This window comes from Leptodactylus fuscus, chromosome 7 (assembly GCF_031893055.1).
Source record: "Leptodactylus fuscus isolate aLepFus1 chromosome 7, aLepFus1.hap2, whole genome shotgun sequence".
Taxonomy (NCBI): domain Eukaryota; kingdom Metazoa; phylum Chordata; class Amphibia; order Anura; family Leptodactylidae; genus Leptodactylus; species Leptodactylus fuscus.
Genome location: NC_134271.1, coordinates 6,699,127 through 6,720,544, shown reverse-complemented (window position 1 = coordinate 6,720,544; position 21,418 = coordinate 6,699,127). Strand labels below are relative to the sequence as shown.

The 21,418-nt window shown below is 41.6% G+C and overlaps 1 protein-coding gene across 2 annotated transcripts in view; it reads right to left on the bottom strand.

The window, feature by feature from the left end:
• Positions 1-21,418, bottom strand: part of ELP4 (elongator acetyltransferase complex subunit 4) — a 156,818-nt gene that overhangs the window by 58,292 nt on the left and 77,108 nt on the right. For both annotated transcript variants that reach the window (XM_075280879.1, XM_075280880.1), the window contains exons 8-9: positions 19,399-19,507; positions 12,604-12,710 (exon numbers count right to left, since the gene is read on the bottom strand). In XM_075280879.1, coding sequence (XP_075136980.1) covers positions 12,604-12,710; positions 19,399-19,507 — 216 coding nt within the window. The remainder of the gene's footprint in view (positions 1-12,603; positions 12,711-19,398; positions 19,508-21,418) is intronic.

The following is a 21,418-nucleotide window of genomic DNA, read 5'->3' as shown; positions in this document are numbered from 1 at the left end:
AGGAGGGAGGGGGCTGGAAAAATATCACAGGCAAATGTATAGATGTGACCACTATGTCCATGGGGTTCACATTGTCATGGCTGGTTTAAGCTCTCCGTCCTCCCTGGTTGAAGAGTCTTGGGCAAAGAGGACCATGGCTAGAACTCCATGACTTTAATACCTTGGGGCAAACATGTAACTTACTTAAGACAGCTTTTGTAAGAGCTAAACTGTTAACGTTAAAGGGATTCTACCATTAAAATCGAATTTTTTCTCGTTGAAATGTAGGAATAGCCTTAAGAAAGGCTATTCTTCTCCTCCCTCATTTGCATACCGCCGTTCGGTATAAATCCCGTTTTTTGTCGCTATGCAAATGAGTTCTCTCGCAGCACTGGAGGCCGGCCCCAGCGCTCAAACAGCACTGGGGGTGTCCCCAATGCTGTGAGAGAACTCTCCAGCGCCGCCTCCATCTTCAGGAACGGCCTCTTCACGCATCTTCTTTCGGCACGGGTTGTCAAACTTTTAGGCTTTGGGCCTAGGGCAGAGCCGACTGATGCCCACTGGCCACAAGAAAATGGCCGCTTACTTACTCGTGGCTGCGGGCATGCGCAGTCGGCTCTGCCCGAGGTCTAGAAGTTTCCACCCCACCGCCAGAAGAAGACGCGTGAACAGGCCGTTCCTGAAGAAGATGGCGGTGGCGCTGGAGAGTTCTCTCACAGCATTGGGGAAGCCCTCAGTGCTGTTTGAGCGCTGGGGCCCGCCCCTAGTGCTGCGAGGGAACTCATTTGCATACCAATGAAAACCGGGATTTCTACCTAACGGCGGCGCGGAGAAGACATCTAAAGGTAGGAGAAGAATAGCCTTTCTTAAGGCTATTCCTACGTGTCAATGAGAAATAATTCAATTTTAATGGTAGAATCCCTTTAATATTTTTGGATGAAGAACCAGAAGAGAGAGGGCATCGAGAGAAGACGAGACATGAGACAGGAAATAATGCACAAAAAATTCACAATGGCGCCCAGTTCTACTCAACCAGCCATCATGTTTTAGCAGAACGAAGACCGGTCTCACCCTGACAGATCCCACTGATATAATATCGGAACTTTTATGGTATTTTTGCAATAAAAAAAATTAATGGAAACCCAATGGAACAGAGGCCAGCACTGGTGTGGGCAAAAACTTTTATCAATGTAACTGTTCTTACGCTTCTAGAGTCTATTGCTTAAACTGAGTCTAGAGACCTATTCAAGGTCACCAGTTGGGAGGTGACCTTGAATAAGAGTCAGGAGTCCAGCGTTGCACGGAACATCTGTTCCATGTAGGGGCCATCTACCGCCTCTCCACCCGTAAGTTTTAGCCTATCCTAGGTAAAAATGACTGGACAACCCCTTGAAGACCACTGGATGAAAGAGCTTAAAATAGTTTCTGATTATGGGATCTCTAGATCGAAGATGTTGAGAATGACCAACTATGTAACGGGAGTCCTGTACAATGGCATCTTCAAAAAGTTACTCCCATCCAATGTTTTGGATTAATCTTGAAAAAATATTGGATTAAAATTCACAATAAGGGATATCCTTTATAATACGTCCAGAATATCTGCAAAGAATTCTATTAATATTGATCTATAGTAACCTAAAGCTCTGCAATAGTAAAAAGCAAATAGAATAAACTACAGATGGATAATCTTATCCTAGTGATAGATAGGAAGTATTCACGAGTTACACACGTTACACGGAGGATAGAATATCAAAATGCTTTTATCAGAACAAGACTAAATAATACCACATGACATGACACCTAATTAAGGGATCGGATGTGCGGCTCCAACTCCAGAAAAAGTTCAGGGGAAAAAAAAACATGATAATAAACAAGCATGCTTGGCCCAAGGGAAAGTCAACAAGATGGCGGGATCAGCCCATTTGGAAAAACAGCAGAGCTGCCTGCGGCTTCCTCTATCATTCAGACATGTCCCTGTCACTAAAGCGTCACATGGGCACAAATCAGAAAAAAATTAGATATATTAAAATACGTTACTCACAGGCAATAATAAGAGAAATGAAACAAAAAGAATTGAATTTCAATAAAGTAGGATAGATTTTGGCTTATGTCTCCTTGGTATTAGAATAGGTTGGTGTTGTAACATAATATCAAGATGACGTTGCCGTGAAAAGAATCTGACGTAGCAAAAAACAAATTCCCGAAGTGACCCAAACTCTGCGTGGGCGTCCTCATCTTCTAATTCCCTCTACATGGGTCTCCTCCCATTACAAAAACATAAATCTTCTTAAAGGGGTTGTACAGGGTAAACCATTTTTGGCAAGGAGGCCACTGAGGGTGTAAAGAAAACCCCAAACACCCCCACTCACTTGTCCCTGATGCTTTAGTATCCTCCACTGCGGTCCGGCCCAGCGGCACCCAAAGGGCTTTTTCCAACGAAAGTCCTGGCCTCATGTGACCGCTGAGGCCAATCTGCGGCCTAAGGAAAGAAACCTATAACGTGACAAGCATAGGTCACCCGTGACGTCCAGTGTCCTTCCCTTAGGTCACAAAGGCCAATCCGTGGCCTCCGTGATCACATTGTTGCAACGACTTCTGCCGGAACAAGATCCAGGAGCAGCAGGACTGGTCCACTGGAGCACCAGGGACAGGAGAGTATTTTTTTTGGTTTCACCTTCCTGGTCTCCTTGTCCATGATGGTTTATCCCCGTTGAAGCTGTATAGGCTTAGAAGAACCTTCTAGGACGTTTATGGGCCCTTCAGTAGTCTTATTTACTAATTAAAAAATGAGTCGGACCAGCCCCTTAAAGGAAAGGGGTAAGGAAGGAAATATTTATAGTTTTGGGGAAGAACATGTACAGAAACGGTTCATCGGATGGATACAAGAGTTGGGAAGCGAGGCTCCTGTGAACAGATGAACTGGCCTGAAGGTCTAGTCGGTCTTCTCTTTTTGGGGGTAAATGTAATTTGCCGTTCCATCCCAGAATGGAAAACCTTGAATAACCATCAAATAATTTAATGCAACATATCCAAACCCAAAACATGGGTAAGGCCCGAGGCCCTAGGAAGTGTCAAAAAGACACAGTCCCCTGCCCATCCTACCTGCCTGGTGGACATCTCAGTCTACATTTTACCGAGAAGCTCCATTCACCAACTTGTACAACTTGCCGATTTGTAATTTTTTTAAAATTTTTTATACAAAGATGAATATAAATTTGGCTCCAACTATCTCTTTTGTCCGCGGGTTCCCAAGCAGACGATGAGATCTTACGGGACTGTTTATCATATCATTTAGCTGGGAAATCTCTAACATATTTGACATACTTGGAGAAGTTACCTAATCGGGGAAGTTTTAGCATGTGTCTGGTCATGTAGCCATCTTTTAGTCAATCATCAGAAAATCAAAGGCAAATTGGCATGACTCAACCCAAACTTTAATACCGCATGATTGTGTCGTGTAAGCTTGTTTTGTGCGAGGGCTGCTGTGGTTTTAGCGAGGAGATTAACGACCGGACCTAAGCTGGCCTACAAACCTTGCCCTGCTGATGCCTCCAGCCCTTTGAAGTCTGACCACCATACCTGGCATAACTACAGTGGGAACTAGACTGGTGTCACATCTAATCACGTTGCCGGCCTCAGCAGTGCTAACTATGGCCTTTACTAATTGGCCCAATTGCGGATTATACCTTTTGCTACGAGATTCAAGACAATAATTTAGTCAAATGATGGTTTTTATCTCCATCTAATTAAGATTCCAATAGGGGGAAGAAATAGGATTAGACAGAACTTCACTAGGAACTTTTTTTATAAGATTTTTTTTCCCTATAGAGCCGGCGTTGATGTAAAAAATACAGGTACAAGTTTTATTATCTTCGCCCCATGGAAATGAATATTCAAGACAGGCTCATTACTCATCACTTAAAGGGATCATCTAACTTAAAGTGGACCTCCAATAAAAAAAAAAAAAATCTTCTTAAAAATGAATAGTACAGGTCAATAGAAGAAACTTTGTGATATATCTTATTAAAGAAATCTGTTTCCTTCCCCACTTATCAAGCTACTTATTCATCTATGGAGAGGGAAGGGGGAGGAGGAGGAGGGTGCTGAAAAACACACAGATAACTGCTGCTGATACACTCTGCTATTCTGTGCTAGAAATAAGATACCATTGCACAGAATGATGTCATAAATCAATTAACATCCTCACCTCCTCCTCCTCTCTCCATAGAGTTCTGTGTGTGAGCTGGATATGGACTGAATGTAAACAAACAGACTGAGTGAAGATAAGGAGATGAGCCGTTTAATGGAAAAGGAAACAGATTTTGTTGATAAGATATATTACAAAGTTTCTTATATTCACCAGTACTATTAATCTATGCAAAGTGGATATATCAGTGGAGGTGCGCTTTCCAATTGATGGCCTACCCTTAAAGGGGTTATCTTTGTCTATGATATTAAGCTCCGCTTCCTCTGTGACATCACAACTATTGGTCACATGGCCATGATGTGGCCCAGTCCCAATCAAATAGATGAGGCTGAGCTGCAATACCAAGTGCAGCCACTATACAATGTATGGCGCTGTACTTGTTAAGTAGTGAATAGGCCACAGCAATCAATATCATAGACCCAGATAACCCCTTTAAGAAAGTTTAAAAAAACCCAAAAAACCTTTAATAGAGTATTCAGCTAAGCAATGGATGACATAAATGTACGATGAAGGGATAAAACTTTAAGACGACCACAGACATAATGGTCACAGGTACCAAAAAGCAAAAAGAATCATCCCAAAAATTTTAATAGGACATGTCTAAAAATGATCATCACTTGCTAATTATTAACGGATGCAAACAATAGCAATGATCATTGCAAAGAGGAAGGTCAGAACTTAATAAAGGAACGCGCCAAACGTCTGTGTCTTTGATAATATTGTGTATTGATCAAATAGTTTGTTTGTTGTTTGTCTAACATTCATCTTTCCAAATCTGTCACCGTTTCAGAGACGGGAAATTTCTGTCCTTCCAAGAGTGGGGTCTGCAGGGAGAGAAACTGATCTGTGATACAAAGGTGTATATGATGTGGAAGAGGAATTCTGAATAAAACACAAGAGAGAATCCTGACAGGACTCCTGAGAGAGATGCTGAGAGTCCTGATTACCCGGCTCAGGGCCTGTTCACATCTGCGCCCGGGAGTCTGTTTTGCAGGTTTCTGTTTCCTGCACAAAACAGAGCAGGAGATGGAAAGCTGCAGGACTCTTAAACCCATTCATTTGAAAGGTGTCTGGTTGTGAGCGCCGGTGAGCGTTTTATGCTGTCCGCGGCGAAACCGTTTTTTTTTTTTTTTTTAAACGGACACAGAGTCGGACATGTAGTACTCTGTGTCCAGTTTTAAAAAAACGGTTTCGCCGCGGAGAGCATAAAACGCTCACCGGCACTCACGGCCAGACTCGGCATGACAGTTTTCCATCTTCTGCATGCAGAAGACGGAAACCTGAGAACGGAGACCCGAACGCTAGTGTGAACCCAGCGTCACACCCAATGATTGACAGCTCTCCCTGTATCAGTGTGTACACAGAAGGATGTCAATTCCTGTGTGTGGGCAGGATAGGCAGGACTCTCATTGTCCCTACCAGGAGTCCTGTCAGGATTCACTCTGCTTATTACTCAGAAGTTACAAATTATATACCCCTATATATCACACAGTTCAGCTTCTCTCCTCTATCCTATACCCCTATATATCACACAGCTCAGCTTCTCTCCTCTATCCTACACCCCTATATATCACACAGCTCAGCTTCTCTCCTCTATCCTATACCCCTATATATCACACAGCTCAGCTTCTCTCCTCTATCATATGCCCCTATATGTAACACAGCTCAGCTTCTCTCCTCTATCCTATACCCCTATATATCACACAGCTCAGCTTCTCCCCTCTATCCTATACCCCTATATATCACACAGCTCAGCTTCTCTCCTCTATCCTATACCCCTATATATCACACAGCTCAGCTTCTCTCCTCTATCCTATAACCCTATATATCACACAGCTCAGCTTCTCCCCTCTATCCTATACCCCTATATATCACACAGCTCAGCTTCTCTCCTCTATCCTATACCTCTATATATCACACAGCTCAGCTTCTCTCCTCTATCCTATACCCCTATATATCACACAGCTCAGCTTCTCCCCTCTATCCTATAATCCTATATATCACACAGCTCAGCTTCTCTCCTCTATCCTATACCCCTATATATCACACAGCTCAGCTTCTCCCCTCTATCCTATAAATCACACAGCTCAGCTTCTCTCCTCTATCCTATAACCCTATATATCACACAGCTCAGCTTCTCCCCTCTATTCTATAATCCTATATATCACAGAGCTCAGCTTCTCTCCTCTATCATATACCCCTATATATCACACAGCTCAGCTTCTCTCCTCTATCCTATAACCCTATATATCACACAGCTCAGCTTCTCTCCTCTATCCTATACCCCTATATATCACACAGCTCAGCTTCTCTCCTCTATCCTATAACCCTATATATCACACAGCTCAGCTTCTCTCCTCTATCATATAACCCTATATATCACACAGCTCAACTTCTCCCCTCTATCCTATAACCCTATATATCACACAGCTCAGCTTCTCTCCTATATCATATAACCTATATATCACACAGCTCAGCTTCTCTCCTCTATCCTATAGCCCTATATATCACACAGCTCAGCTTCTCTCCTATATCATATACCCCTATACATCACACAGCTCAGCTTCTCTCCTATATCATATACCCCTATATATCACACAGCTCAGCTTCTCTCCTCTATCATATACCCCTATATATCACACAGCTCAGCTTCTCTCCTCTATCATATAACCCTATATATCACACAGCTCAGCTTCTCTCCTCCATCCTATACCCCTATATATCACACAGCTCAGCTTCTCTCCTCTATCATATACCCCTATATATCACACAGCTCAGCTTCTCTCCTCTATCATATACCCCTATATATCACACAGCTCAGCTTCTCTCCTCTATCATATAACCCTATATATCACACAGCTCAGCTTCTCTCCTCTATCCTATACCCCTATATATCACAGAGCTCAGCTTCTCTCCTCTATCATATACCCCTATATATCACACAGCTCAGCTTCTCTCCTCTATCAGATACCCCTATATATCACACAGCTCAGCTTCTCTCCTCTATCCTATAACCTATATATTACAGAGCTAAGAAATGTTGGATTGCTACAAAACCTGACATGCAGTTATGTCTCAGGCAGATATATAAATGTGGTCTGATTAGACGCTGGGTCTTGCTTCCCCTACTAACTGAATAAAGGGTTATCAGAGGCTACATTTCGGTAGTGTACCTCTTGGTGAGACATTGTTGCCTGATAGACATTTTGCACAGTTGACAGACTTTGAGAAGAGACCATCATTGGACAGAGTAGTGGGATGGGTGTTGTCAAACTGCCATCTAGGTTGTTCTGAGCAGCTGTCAGGAGGTGTTGGGAGAAGTGGTTACACAAGGACAAGGTGCACAGGCTCCAGGCAGACAGACCACCAGTGGAGAGGATAGTCAATCTGCTGAGAAGAACGAGCAACTCCCATAGTCTTCTTTTCCACCATCCACTGCCTTTATTACACACCCCGTCTCTGCCTGCACCATTTCCAGACACTTAAGGATGGAAATCTGGTGTCAGTGCACCCATGACCTTGTCCTACCATTGCTATCCAGCCACTCATGCCTTTGTTTTCAGTGGTGTTATGAATAGGAAAGCTGGATTGGAATCTTTAGTGACTAATCCAGGTTTTTCTGGGATCCGAACAGAGTCGAGATAGAGTATGGAGGCTTCATGGTGAGCGCTTCATTTCTGCCTTTGCTGTAGTATGACACACTGCCACAACAGCTGTTGGAGCCATCGCAGTTGACCACCCCTAGTAGTGATACGAGGACACTAACAGGTCAGCGATACGTACACAACATCCCATGGTCGCGTGGGTCATCTCCCATGGCAGAGCTTCCAATTGGCATTTTTCAGCAGGATAATGCTCACCCACAAATGTCTCCGCAAGAGTGCAAAACTTCCTTAGTCTGCTCGATTGCCAGATTTTTCGCCAATCAAGCATTTATGGGACCAGTTAGGACGTCCGCTTTGGCAAGCTACGAGTGGGCAGCATTTATAAGCCCAGTTGCAACATCTCAGGGCAAATGTGCTACAGGATTCTAAAGAGAACCTATATATCTCCATGTCCAACCGTCTCTCATCTTGTATCCAGATTAGAGGCACCAACCAAAGACTCCATTCTATTGTACCGTTGTCCCCAATAAACTGTTACTATTGTAATGACTTACATCGATCATTCCGTTAAAACAAAGAAAATTTCAGCGATTCCAAAAACTTCTTGGTACGTTTTTTTTTCTCAATGAGTGTATATAAAAAAAATTCCGCACTGAAATAATAATAAAAAAAACCCCCACCAGACAAAAAGCAACTTGAAACAAGATCATTATCAAAGCCAACATTTTTCAATGGGACTTTCTTTCTGAAGACGCAGCGGAGACATTCCTATGGCACAGTACCGACGTGGTGACTATGGTGATCGTAACCATTCAAAAAGACAAGATGAGGCAGCAATTAAAATCTTTCCCTTGGGTATAGCCATGCAGTTTTCTTTTTAGCATACCCTTGCTATGTGCCTCATCTTCAACCAACTTTGGCATCTGTGTTACTCAAAATTTCAGTTTTGTAAGCAAAAATATTCTTAATGTGCTGTCAAAAATATGAATCTGGGCTTGTAAGAAATCTGAAAAAAACAGATTTGACTTAAAGCAGGTATACAAAAAAAACCCCATATACCAGCAGATGGGACTCTACTCATTGGAAAAAGGAAAAGGGTCTTACATGTTGTAGGGTTTTCCCATAAACATAGGAATAGAAATTTTTTGAATATTAAAAGTTAAACATTGGAGCAAAAAAAAAACAAATAATTCAAAATGTTACAGTTTTAAAGAATTTCTATAACCATCGAGTGGTAACATGTGTTGTCTTGATCGGGTGCCAATGGATAGGACTGTGAATGTTAGAACTTTCTATGGGTCGTGACTTGTCAGAAATCCAGCCATGATGTCCTTATAGTGATTGTAGGGTCAACCTGCCTGTTCTTGGCCAAAATAAGAAAGCCACGGCTGGGTTTCTGACAAGTGCCACTTATGGAAGGCTCCGATACATCTCTCCCAAGTTCGCCGCACGTACACGTTTGACTTGGCCAAGCATCCATCTGTTGTGAATGGGGAGAGGAGATCGTGGCTGCAGAAACACATGGGGAGGGGGCTTATCTTCTATAAAAATCAAATGGCCTGGGCGCTGAAAATCGGCATCCCCGATCCGCACCTAACCGGACATCATTTGTAAGTAATGGTCAATCTCTCCTAATATTCTATCATTGGACAATTTCAACCAAAACCATCGTTCATCAGGTGAACCTTAACCACAGCTGGTCTGTCGTCGCCTGGATAGAAGGTGGTTGTGTTAAAATTTTTTGTGCCGAGTAGAGTACAGGGATGATCTTTCCATCAAAGCTGACCAGCGCCAATGGCTAACAATGTGTATGGCTCTGTCTAAGAAATGACCATTCACCAGATGATTGTTCAACCATTAAAGGGGTTGTCCAACTTTTTCAAAATGTTCATGACGTCCTTGGGCCCCATTTCCAGTGGTGGCAGCTCCAGTCTACTGTTTACAGGTCCTCCAGCAGACATCACAAGTGACATCCGGATTATGAGAGGCGGTCATTGTGACCAGACCTATTCACAACGAAACGTGCCGATTATGAAGAAGAGGTCACCATTGACGTCTGTGATTGGCTGTAGCAATCACTTGGCACAAACAACCCATGGACCTGTAAACTGAATACCCGGAATTGTGGCCGCTGGAAACTGATGACTTGAAAAGTTTTTACATTCATGACTAGGGTTCAGCCGATCTTGAGATTTGGGGATCATTTTTAAAATCCGATTTTCGATCATTTTCTTGCCGATCCCGAAATTTGCTCGATCGCCGATCGCGGTCCGAACTTTCCGAATCCCTCAACCCTAGTTACTTTATGTTTATGGAGTAGGGTTGCACCGACCTTGATCATTTTTAAAATCTGATTTTCGATCACTTTCCAGCCGATCCTGATCGTGAAATTTGCTCGATCGCCAATCGGGATCCGATCTTTGCCAATCCCGATCGTTTAACCCTATTCATAACCCCTTCAGCAGCCCTATTAAACATTAAAATAGTGGGGTCCCTTTACCCAACATCTATTGGGTGTAGCCACTTTTACACAACTCCAGTTCAGCAGTTAAATTGTTCATGATCAATTAAACCTCTAAGATTTGTTGACCGTCACCCTACCATCCTTGTGTCCATATACTGCAGAGTCTGAGGTGTCCACGTCCACCTCCATCTTGGCCTGCTCTGTAAATGTTACCAGAACATTACCAAGTCAAAGTGGAAAATCAAAATATTAACTCATTCGCTCTTTGTCCCTGAAGAAACAGTGGCCACAAAGAAAATGCGAGCCTTTGTTTCAACTGGTTTTAAGTAGCTTCTAAGGGAGTGTCTCCTCTATAGGACCTTGAAGAACCCATACGGAGATGACCTGCTTGAGGGACAGGTTGTCTGATTAACTATTAACTACAGCCAATAAGATCAGATAATTAAGCATTACTTAGGGGGATGGCATCGTAATTTGTCAATGGCCGGCACTTTCCTGGCTGATTTATAGCACCGTCTCACTTGCAAGTGTGAAGAATAAGAAAGTGAAAGAAGACCCTTGGAAGTGGCCAGCTAAAGACGGAGTAGGGTCACGCAAGGGCCAAAACAGTCACTTAAGGGTGAAGTCCCAGAGACCAAAGCCATGCCAGCCTTCATTGCCAATCATTTGGTGGTGGCCTAAAATATGCTAATTTATTGGTGACAATTCACTCTTTTTTTTTATGGTTTTAGCCCCTTAAGGACAAGCGGACTTGCTTAAAACCTTTTCATCTCAAAGGAGATTAGGGACAGACTGGATTGTGGGATGGGGTGGGGGGTCATGTAATGGCTTTATTTGGAGAATAAACCACGTTGCACCTAAAAACTTCAAAGACTTCACACCTTGCAAATAATTAGAATTTTGGGGGGTGAAATTTTTATTGTCATTAAAGAAAAAAAACAAAAACATAAAATAGACGAAACGATAGAATATTTTTCTCTCTCTCTTTACGTCTACATCCATCTAGAGATAATTGCCTAGAATGTAAACCTATAAGGCTCCCTCGTTGGTCCCATCTTACCAAATTAGAGCGAGTAATTAATCATTAGACGTAGAATTTTATTGAGTTAAGTCTCTGGCCTAGTTTCCCGCCGCTGTTTTAAGACTTTATTGTGCTTTCTCTAATTTGAGGTATCACGTGCCATTATATTTGCCAAGACTGGATATGACAAACCGCTAAGACATCCCGCATAATTAGGAGCTTGTGCGCTCAAGCGGACCAAACCGGTAACAACGTAAATATTTGCATTTTGTAATTTTTTATTTATTTTTTAAAAACATTTCATAGAAGTATATTTTTAGCTTCTTAAACTTAATCATAATTTTCAGCTTTTTATTTTTTTTTTTTTTTTTTTATTTAAATGCCAGGTCCTTGGTGCTTCATTTTTTTTTCTTTTAAGAAACTTTAGCTTCAGCCAGGTCCTTGGTGCTTCATTTTTTTTTTCTTTTAAGAAACTTTAGCTTCAGCCAGGTCCTTGGTGCTTCATTTTTTTTTTCTTTTAAGAAACTTTAGCTTCTTACCTCAATTGTGAACTTTTATTTATTTATTTTTTATTTAAAAAGCCAGATTTTTTTTTTTTTTTTTTGAAGCTTTAACTTCTTACCCCATTTTTTTTTTTATTCAAAACCCTTGGTGCTAATAATTTTTTTAAAGAAATTTTAGTGTTTTACTTCAACGCTGGAAAATTTTCCTTTTTAATTTTAAACCCACCTTTGCGTCATTTTTTTTTTTTTTTTTTAAAGAAATTTTAGCGACTTACCTTATGCTGAATTTTTTAATTTTTTTTAATCCAGGTTCTTGATGTTTAATTTTTTTCTAAAGAATTTTTTTTTTTTTTTTTTTTTAAACCTAGGTTCTTGGTATTATTATAATTTTTTTTAAAAAAAAGCCTTGGTGTTAATTTTTTATTTTATTTAAGATCCAGGTTCTTGGTGCATAATTTTTGAATTTTTTTTTTTTAAAGAAATTTTTGCTACTTACCTCAACGCTGAACTTTATTTATTTATAAGTTAGGTTCTTGGTATTATTATAATTTTTTTTAAAGTAATTTTTGTCTTTTCTTTTTTTAAACCTAGGTTCCTGGTGTTAATTATTATAATTATTATTATTTTTTTTTTTAGCCAGGTCCTTGGAGTGTATTATTTTTATTTAAGATCCAAGTTCTTGGTGCATAATTTTGAAATTTTTTTAAAGAAATTTTTGCTACTTACCTCAACACTGAACTTTTTTTATTTATTTATTTAAAAGCTAGGTTCTTGGTGTTAATTATTAATTTTTATTTTTTTTTTAAGAAATTTTAACTTCTTACCTCAATACTGAACATCTTCCTTTTCAACTTAAAAGCCAGGTCCTTGGTATCGGACACCTCAGAAATCAAACTGTTAAGTCGAGGAATCTTGTGGACGAGAAATAAACCTTGGGAGGAAGAAAAAAAAAAAAAATCAGGGACAAAATTAGAGAAAAAAAAAAAAAAAACTCCTGTCCTCGAATGAATAAATTAGAGTCTTAAAAGGCAATCTTGGTATATTTGAACACATTCACTTGCTTTCCCTATTTAGACTGAAGCTTGCTACTGAGACCACTCAAGCAAGCTGGGTGATTATGCTCAAGTAATGAAGCAGAATAAGATGGAGGAATCCTTGTGCAAGGCACACTAATTGCACTTTGGTACAGATGTACAGATGTAAAGAGGGATCTGAAGACTTGTCAAAGCTACGGCAGATTTGTGTGCGATTTTCTGCTTGTATTTACAGTAAGCAAATACGGCTATCGCCTTCCAAGCTGCCCACGGCTCTGTGGAGTGATCTTTATTTTATTAACTGCACCAGTAAGCAGCCAACACAACATGGTTTTATGGGTTACTGATAACCAGTGAAGTTCTAATGAAGGCCATTTCATTTTACACCTTGCCATTCAGCTTTATCTGCTGTGAAAAAGAGATATTTTTAGAAGGTAACCGATCGGAGAGAATACGGTACACCGCCGCCCCCCTTCCATCTCTCCAGGTCTGAAATTTTTTTTTAATAATATTTTTTGAAAGTGTGTTTCAAATGCCATAGGTAGACTGCCAGGCTGGCATTCTGTCAGCGAAAATTTATGCTGATCCCTTCTGACAAGGACGCTGGATGGCTTTTTTTTTTTTTTTTGTGCTGCCGAAAATAATTTCTTAAACAACCCAGGGGTAATTTTCCACGGCTGATAAGTCCGAAACGGCCGCGGCCGGTTTGTTTCGAAGAAAGAAAAAAAAAGGTTCACTGGTAGATGTAAAAATGTACATGGAGAAAGAAAAAAAAATGAAAAAGTTGCACATGGATACATTTAGGTCAAGTAGTGACAAAAACTATCTTGCTACAGTTTCCATCCTGGAGCTGTAACTGAACGAGCTCAAGTGTGAATAAAGTTGCACGTGTTTGAAGTTTGCAGTTTCCCCTCATTGTGGGAAGAATATCTAAGCAGGTTTTTTTTTTTTTTTCAGCCGAATCAGGAAAAACTGATCCAATTTCGAGGCTGCAGCCAGAAGTCTAGAAGGGAATCAGATTCTCACCAAGGTTACCATGGGACTACAGTATTTGTGACCATAATAATGGCAGTAATTTATGCAAACTGCGAGCGCCGCCCTGAATTACAACCGCTTGCCATTCATTGCTTTTCAACATTCACGATGGACACAAGTTAACCCTTTGGAAAACTTTTTTTTTTTTTTTTTACGTCAGGAAATTATAATTCAGAAGTGAAAGTCTAAACACTAATTAATCTGTGGAATCCGGTAATGTAACCAGAAGAAGAAGAAGAAGAAGAAGAGACAGGTCCGAGAGGTTTAGAAGCAGCCAAATGATTTATGTGATAGTTTATGTAGTTTGTGCAAATTTTATTTAGTTTAGGATTGAGAAAGACTGACATATTGGCCTTAAAAAGGTCCCGGAGGATAATAGATAGATAGATAGATAGATAGATAGATAGATAGATAGATAGATAGATAGATAGATAGGAGATAGATAGGAGATAGATAGATAGATAGATAGATAGGAGATAGATAGATAGATAGATAGATAGATAGATAGATAGATAGATAGATAGATAGGAGATAGATAGATAGATAGATAGATAGATAGATAGGAGATAGATAGATAGATAGATAGATAGATAGATAGGAGATAGATAGATAGATAGATAGATAGATAGATAGATAGATAGATAGGAGATAGATAGATAGATAGATAGATAGATAGATAGATAGATAGATAGGAGATAGATAGATAGGAGATAGATAGATAGATAGATAGATAGATAGGAGATAGATAGATAGATAGATAGGAGATAGATAGGAGATAGATAGATAGATAGATAGATAGATAGATAGATAGATAGATAGGAGATAGATAGATAGGAGATAGATAGATAGATAGATAGATAGATAGATAGATAGGAGATAGATAGATAGATAGATAGGAGATAGATAGATAGATAGATAGATAGATAGATAGATAGGAGATAGATGATAGATAGATAGATAGATAGATAGATAGATAGATAGATATATAGATAGATAGATAAGAGATAGATAGATAAATAGATAGGAGATAAGATAGATAGATAAATAGATAGGAGATAGATAGATAGATAAATAGATAGGAGATAGATAGATAGATAGATAGATAGATAGATAGATAGATAGGAGATAGATAGATAAATAGATAGGAGATAGATAGATAGATAGATAGATAGATAGATAGATAGATAGGAGATAGATAGATAGAGAGATAAATAGATAGGAGATAGATAGATAGATAGATAGATAGATAGATAGGAGATAGATAGATAAATAGATAGGAGATAGATAGATAGATAGATAGATAGATAGGAGATAGATAGATAGAGAGATAAATAGATAGGAGATAGATAGATGGGGGGGTCCATACCCTCGCACCTCCCAATCAGCTGTTGATAGTCCTCAGTGCCCATGTGTGTACGGCAGCTTCTATAGTTACCATACACAGCGCCAGACAACGTATAGGGCTGTGGTATTGCAGCTCTGTCCCTTTCACTTGAATGGGGCTGAGCTGCAGAACAAACACGTGATGAATAAACAAGACTGTAGACACAGCCTATTGCCAGGGGTTCGCCCACTGATCTGATACTGAAGTCCGATCTTAAAGATCTGTCATCCACATCTAGGGGAAGAAACCCATTTAAAGAGGTTGTCCAAGACTATGATAATCTGCACCACTTCCTTTTCTCAGGCCAATGACATCACATCTATTTTCCATACAGCCATACTATAGCTCAGTCCCTTTTAAATGAATGGGGCTGAGCTGCAATACTAAGAACAGCCACTATACAATGTACGGCGCTGTGTTTGGTAAGAAGTGAAGAGATCGCAGCAATTAATATCAGTGTCCAGGACAACAAATATTGGACAGATGGAACATTATGTATCAGATTTCTTCAAGGAAAGGAAGGGACTGAGCAACGTCATCCTCACCGGCAAAATAGTGGTGTGTCTCAGGCGAGACATGGATTACATAAGCACAGGGTCCTATTCCCCAAAAACGGTCCAAGAGAATTTGACCCTTTAGCAGTGACAGCCAGAAATGCAGACACCCAATGAACCCCATTATAGCCCCCGCCCCACTCCATGCCTATACTGGCTAGGTGACTGTAGCGGCCAATCACTGGCCTCGGTGGTCACATGTTGAGTACCGGTGATGTCACTGCCAAACCCGTGCGGGCACCACATGGAACGGATGAGTGACGCCAATATGGAGGAACAGAGGAGGTGAGTATTGCCGGGGGAGGGGAAACAAAAATTAATGTAATTAATGTAGGGTGAAATTCAAGTCAAGGGGTCATCAATGGTAAATTTTGGCAATTCCCATTAATTAGGACCGCCCAATGGACTCCTATGCCGAGAATGAGCAGATTGAGATCAATAAGTTATACTGAATCTTTTCCTATAAAACTACATCAACCTGCTCATCCATTTCTACACTATACTATAAATGTACCATGCACTTGGCCGAGGGTCCGAACCCGTTTTCACAAATCCCTCATAGACTTGAGTCTCTTCGGGCATCCGTAAAAATGGCCCGGGAAACGGCATGTGCTATTATTTAAAGGGATCCTATCAATGAAATAAAAATTTTTGTCCCTAACATTAGGAATACCCTTAAGAAAGGCTATTCGTCTCCTACCTTTAGATGTCTTCTCCGCGCCGCCGTTCTGTAGAAATACTGGTTTTCAACGGTATGCAAATGAGTTCTCTCGCAGCACTGGGGGCGTCCCCAATGCTGCGAGAGAATTCTCAAGTGACACCTCCATCTTTTTCAGGAACGGCCTCTTCACGCGTCTTCTTCCGGCGGTGGCTTCAAATTTCTAAAGCAGACTGCGCATGCCCGCCGGCCACAAGAAAATGGCCACTTACAATACTGTGTAAGCGGCCATTTTCTTGTGGCCCACAGGCATGTGCAGTCGGCTAGAAGTTTGAAGCCAATCCCCAGAAGAAGACGCAAAGAAGACCCCTGAAGAAGATGGAGGTGGCGCTGGAGAGTTCTTTGGCAGCATTGGGACCGCCCCCAGTGCTGCGAGAGAACTCATTTGGATATCGTCGAACACCAGGATTTATACGGAACGGCGGCGCAGAGAAGACATCTAAAGGTAGGAGACGAATAGACTTTCTTAAGGCTATTCCTACGTATTAGGGACCAAAAATTCTATCTTAATGATAGGATCCCTTTAATGGATTGGTCACATGGCCCGTTGCAGAGACAGGGGCCATGTCCACACGGCCAGATAAATTGTAAAGAAGTCTCCATTATAGGAAATAAGTGATTTTTTTGTTATTTTTAGGAAAATCGTTCCACCGATGGTCAACTGCAGTTATTCCTATTCTTGATCGATATAGCGAGTGCAGGGCGCACAGGAGCCGGAGCCCGACACCTCGCCATCCACCGTCTTCTACCCTCTTCGGCTTGAACTTCTATGTAATTTTTCTTTTAGTAGATCCATAAATAATTGAGTGCGCGCGGCGATAGTAAATGCTTTCCCCAATCTCCGACGCCAGAGCTTCCCAGTATAAAACTATTGATTTCATGACAACTTCGACTGGCTGGTCAGATGACTGCCAAGCCTCCTCAAGCCTACGAATTCCCCAAAGCCTGCCTATTGAGATGTACATCTGCTTGAGACGCGCCTCGCTAATCTGACTTGACAACATGCAAGGAAATTCCGTGTTCCCTTTTTGGTGCTTTAATGCATTTTACTCAGGGAGGGGGGGGGGGCATTGCTAAAGATTAACAAGCAGCCAATGTGGACAAGATTTATTCTGGAGACCTGTTTGGTTATTATAGGAGGAATCCATTCATAGGGTCTACAGGCTTGTAGGTGTCGGGAGGATATCCTACATCAAGGAACGTCCCAATAATAAGAATAAATCACCCCAAATATTGGGGTTTATTGTAATGAAGACAAGTGATACGAGGCATTAGTTAGAGGGCGTTGTCCAGGGTTTAGGGTTCTAGGGGCTATCCATAGAATAGGCCATAAGTAGATGATCAGTGGTGAGCCAACATTTGGCGTCGGCAGTGGTCAACTGTATGGGGTTGCTTCCATCGCCCAAACTATGTATTGAATGGGACTGGAATCGATTGGCTACAAGCCGTGTATAGTGGTTGGGCGCCCGCGGTTCTACAGCTCAGGTCCCATTGAAACCCAGCCATTACACAGGTACTGGAGCAATTTGCTTCTAGCCCCATGTTGGTCCCCAACCATCGGTCCACAGACAAGGCCGTTGGGGTATTTTTGCCGGTCCACCCGGTGGAGGCTGGTCTCAGTCTTAGATTGTTATTGTAACACAATGCAGCCCACCTAGAATATGATCCAACCCGCTCCATAACCCCTCACCAAATAACCAAAGCCCCCGACCCTGTCGGGTTATGGAGAAATGGTTTTGCTTGAAGCCGGTCCCTGGTGCAAAATAGGTTGAGGAGTACTGGTGCACAGTACAGGAGCTGGAAGTGGCCCTGTACAACTAATCGCTGCTGGGGGCTATTTATTGGCCCCTCACCAATCCGATAATTATGTCAATTCCAAATTAATGGACAATCCCTTTAATGTTGATACCTGCCTTGACATAGATTCATATAGGAGCCACTTTAGATTGTACTTCCCTTTACTTGAGCTTCAATATTATTACACCAGTGGGTTCTTCTTTCGGAAAACCTGGACCATTCACAAGGATGGGGTAACAATTTGGACAAAGGAGGTGGATAAGTGTAAGAAAAATCGTAACCACTCCCACCTTGTCCTGCAGATGGTGTACAGTGCTGTCACTGGCTATAGAAGAGCGTACAGTTCCCGTTACACAACTATAGAGAATATAGTTACGATAATGACACTGTCCAGCAGGTAGAGATGGTACAGTCTCTAGCTGACCATGTGATACTGTGCAGAGCAATGAGAAAGACGAATACAAAAGTCAAGGTGGTGTCTGATCAGGAACCAAGGAGAAGCTGGACTGCAGGGATATGAGGGCTTTATACACGAGTGGTGGAATCCTGGATGGTGCAAAAGGCTACCATAGTAGTAAAAAAGACAAGAAGAAAGAAAAACCTTGAAATTTCTACAATAAGTTTTTAGTTGAAAGGGCAAACTATGATGTAGTGGCCATAGATTCAGGCACAGATGAGTCAGTGTAAGTTTTGGAGTAGAGAATTCAGACTGGTGGTGACAAGCCATGATCTAAAGTTAGAAGACCTCTCACTCTTCGGAATATATGACCGGTGCTCAGGCCTACAAATGTGTCCTTCCTTCTTGGTTAGCGATATCTCAGGTTGAGAGGAGTCAGATGACCAGCTCTGAATTTTTTTGGGTGTTACTCAGGTTACTTGTACAGTGTAACGCAAACATTTTCTTGGTAAAGGTAGTCACCTTGGGCCACCCATCGTAGGACATCTCGAGCCAAGACCAAAGGGAAGGACGGACACGTTTGTACTAAGCAAATAATACTCTCCCGGTTGGTTGTACATTCAGATGCCTAGAAAATGAAAACTAGCCATGAAGGAACGTGGCATCAATGTTCCCCACGTCCGGAGACGACTCAACTCACCGTGATAGTCCTTGTATAATGGATTGGATTCCCTCTCCGAGCCGATAAATGATTCAAGGCCGACGACCGTATCTGACAAGTTCCTCACACGTGCAATAATTGCTTTATTCTGTAAAACAAGCAAACAAAGTAGAGAGCGAGGAAGACGTAATTATTGTTTATAGGACGAACCCGCGTCTTATCAATGAGCAGAGAAATAGCCAGAAATAAATCCCGACTATAAACCAACACAATCCAGCGCCTCGTGAGCGAGACCGAGGGAGAGACCGAGGGAGAGACTCGGAATCTCCCAACATACTCAATAAAGCCATTATATACTACAACAACAAACAGGAGACGGCATGTCATGTATAAGGCAATCGCTCACCGACGGGGTCACCACTGTACATGAATATGGGGGCAGCCATCTTGCCTGAGCATTTAGTGATCTGCTTTACAGCATAGTCATGGACATAGATGGCAATAGTCTGGAACGGGCTCATTGAGGTCTATGGGATAGCTTTCTAGATATACTCGGTGCAGGGAGGGGGAGGAGATAAGCTGTGACATCATCTATTGTCAGTAGTGATGTAATGATGAGTCAGGGCTGTGATCTATGGAGGTGTTATCTTCTATTGTAACCCTGTCTGTGATGTAAATAAGGTGATTGCTGCAAAGAAAACCCCTACAGAAGCGGAAAGTGTCAGTCTAATAGTCAGTGCCAGTCTGTGACCTGAGTAAAATTGTACAGGGATATGAAAAACTTTTTTTAAAAAAATTGCGAAAAATTCTTACACAAAAACACAAAAATTTGATTCAAAAATAGGTAACTTTTTGGAGAGACATTCCTGTTAGTCCAATTTGAAGGCTATGAATCTAATTAAAGGGATCCTCATCAATGATGCATGTGACAGCTAAGATCACCGATTGGCCCAGTGGTCAAGTTTGGCGAGGACTTATGCGGGTACCACTGGTTCGGACAGTAGCAGTGAACACCGGAGCCCCAGGGACAGGTGATTATGGGTTTTTTTTGGCTTTCACCCTTCCCCGCCTCTTGAAAACTCAACTCCAGTGCCGGGTTCGCTGGATTATTTGACCCAAGATTGGAACCAGCCAAGATTTGACTCCAATAGAACCCCAGAGAAAGTAACAGTCCTGTAACCCCTTTGGTCACTATATTGTGTAAAGGTCGCTCTTTCTGACCTTAGGAGTCCAGCGGGTGGTCCTAATCAATGACAGCTATAAGCATTGACAAACACTGAGACACTCCGCCCACTGGACTCCTAATAAGTGATGAGTTACAATGAATTCTATATCAACCTGCTGACGCTCAAAGACTGGACAACGGGGTCGACAGGGTCCCTTTAACATCCGACACATTAGCTAGCTCAACAGTCTCTTGGAAAAAACAAAACATGACATAGTACTCAGAAACCATTGCTATGTTCCGAGCGCTTACAAGGTTTCGACGGTAGAATTTACCTGGCACTCCGCAGATAGAGTCAGAACACGCTGCTCGGCCGGTGTGCTAGCGCAGGCACTTACTGCTAAAATTACTTCCCAGTCCCTGATGTGTGCTTACAGCTCGCCATCCATTATTGATGTGTTTCTTCTGGATTAATAATTTATAGATTTTTATTAATTGCACATAAAAATTGCTTTTAAGACCATGGGTTTAATTCTGAAATAGGAAAACACTTGTCTTTGCTTTCATTAGGTAACAGAGGAACAGAGTGGGAACGGAACGGGAACCTTTAATATTTCACAGGATTTCAGGGACCGATGTTTATGGCAAGATCTAGTCAGGTCAGTTTATTTTTCCTTATTCCTTCATTATTGCAACCGGCCCCTTCGCGATTGCATTGCATGGACTGGTGGACTACAACCCTAGTTAAAGCGAAGACCCCAAGCGGCAAATGCTGCAAAAACATACAAACGCCATGCATGTCCCTGGCCGGCTTCGAACCTTGGACTCCAGCGCTGCAAGGTGACCAAAAAATTTACCAAAAAGCAATAACAGAATAAATTGCAACATATTGGG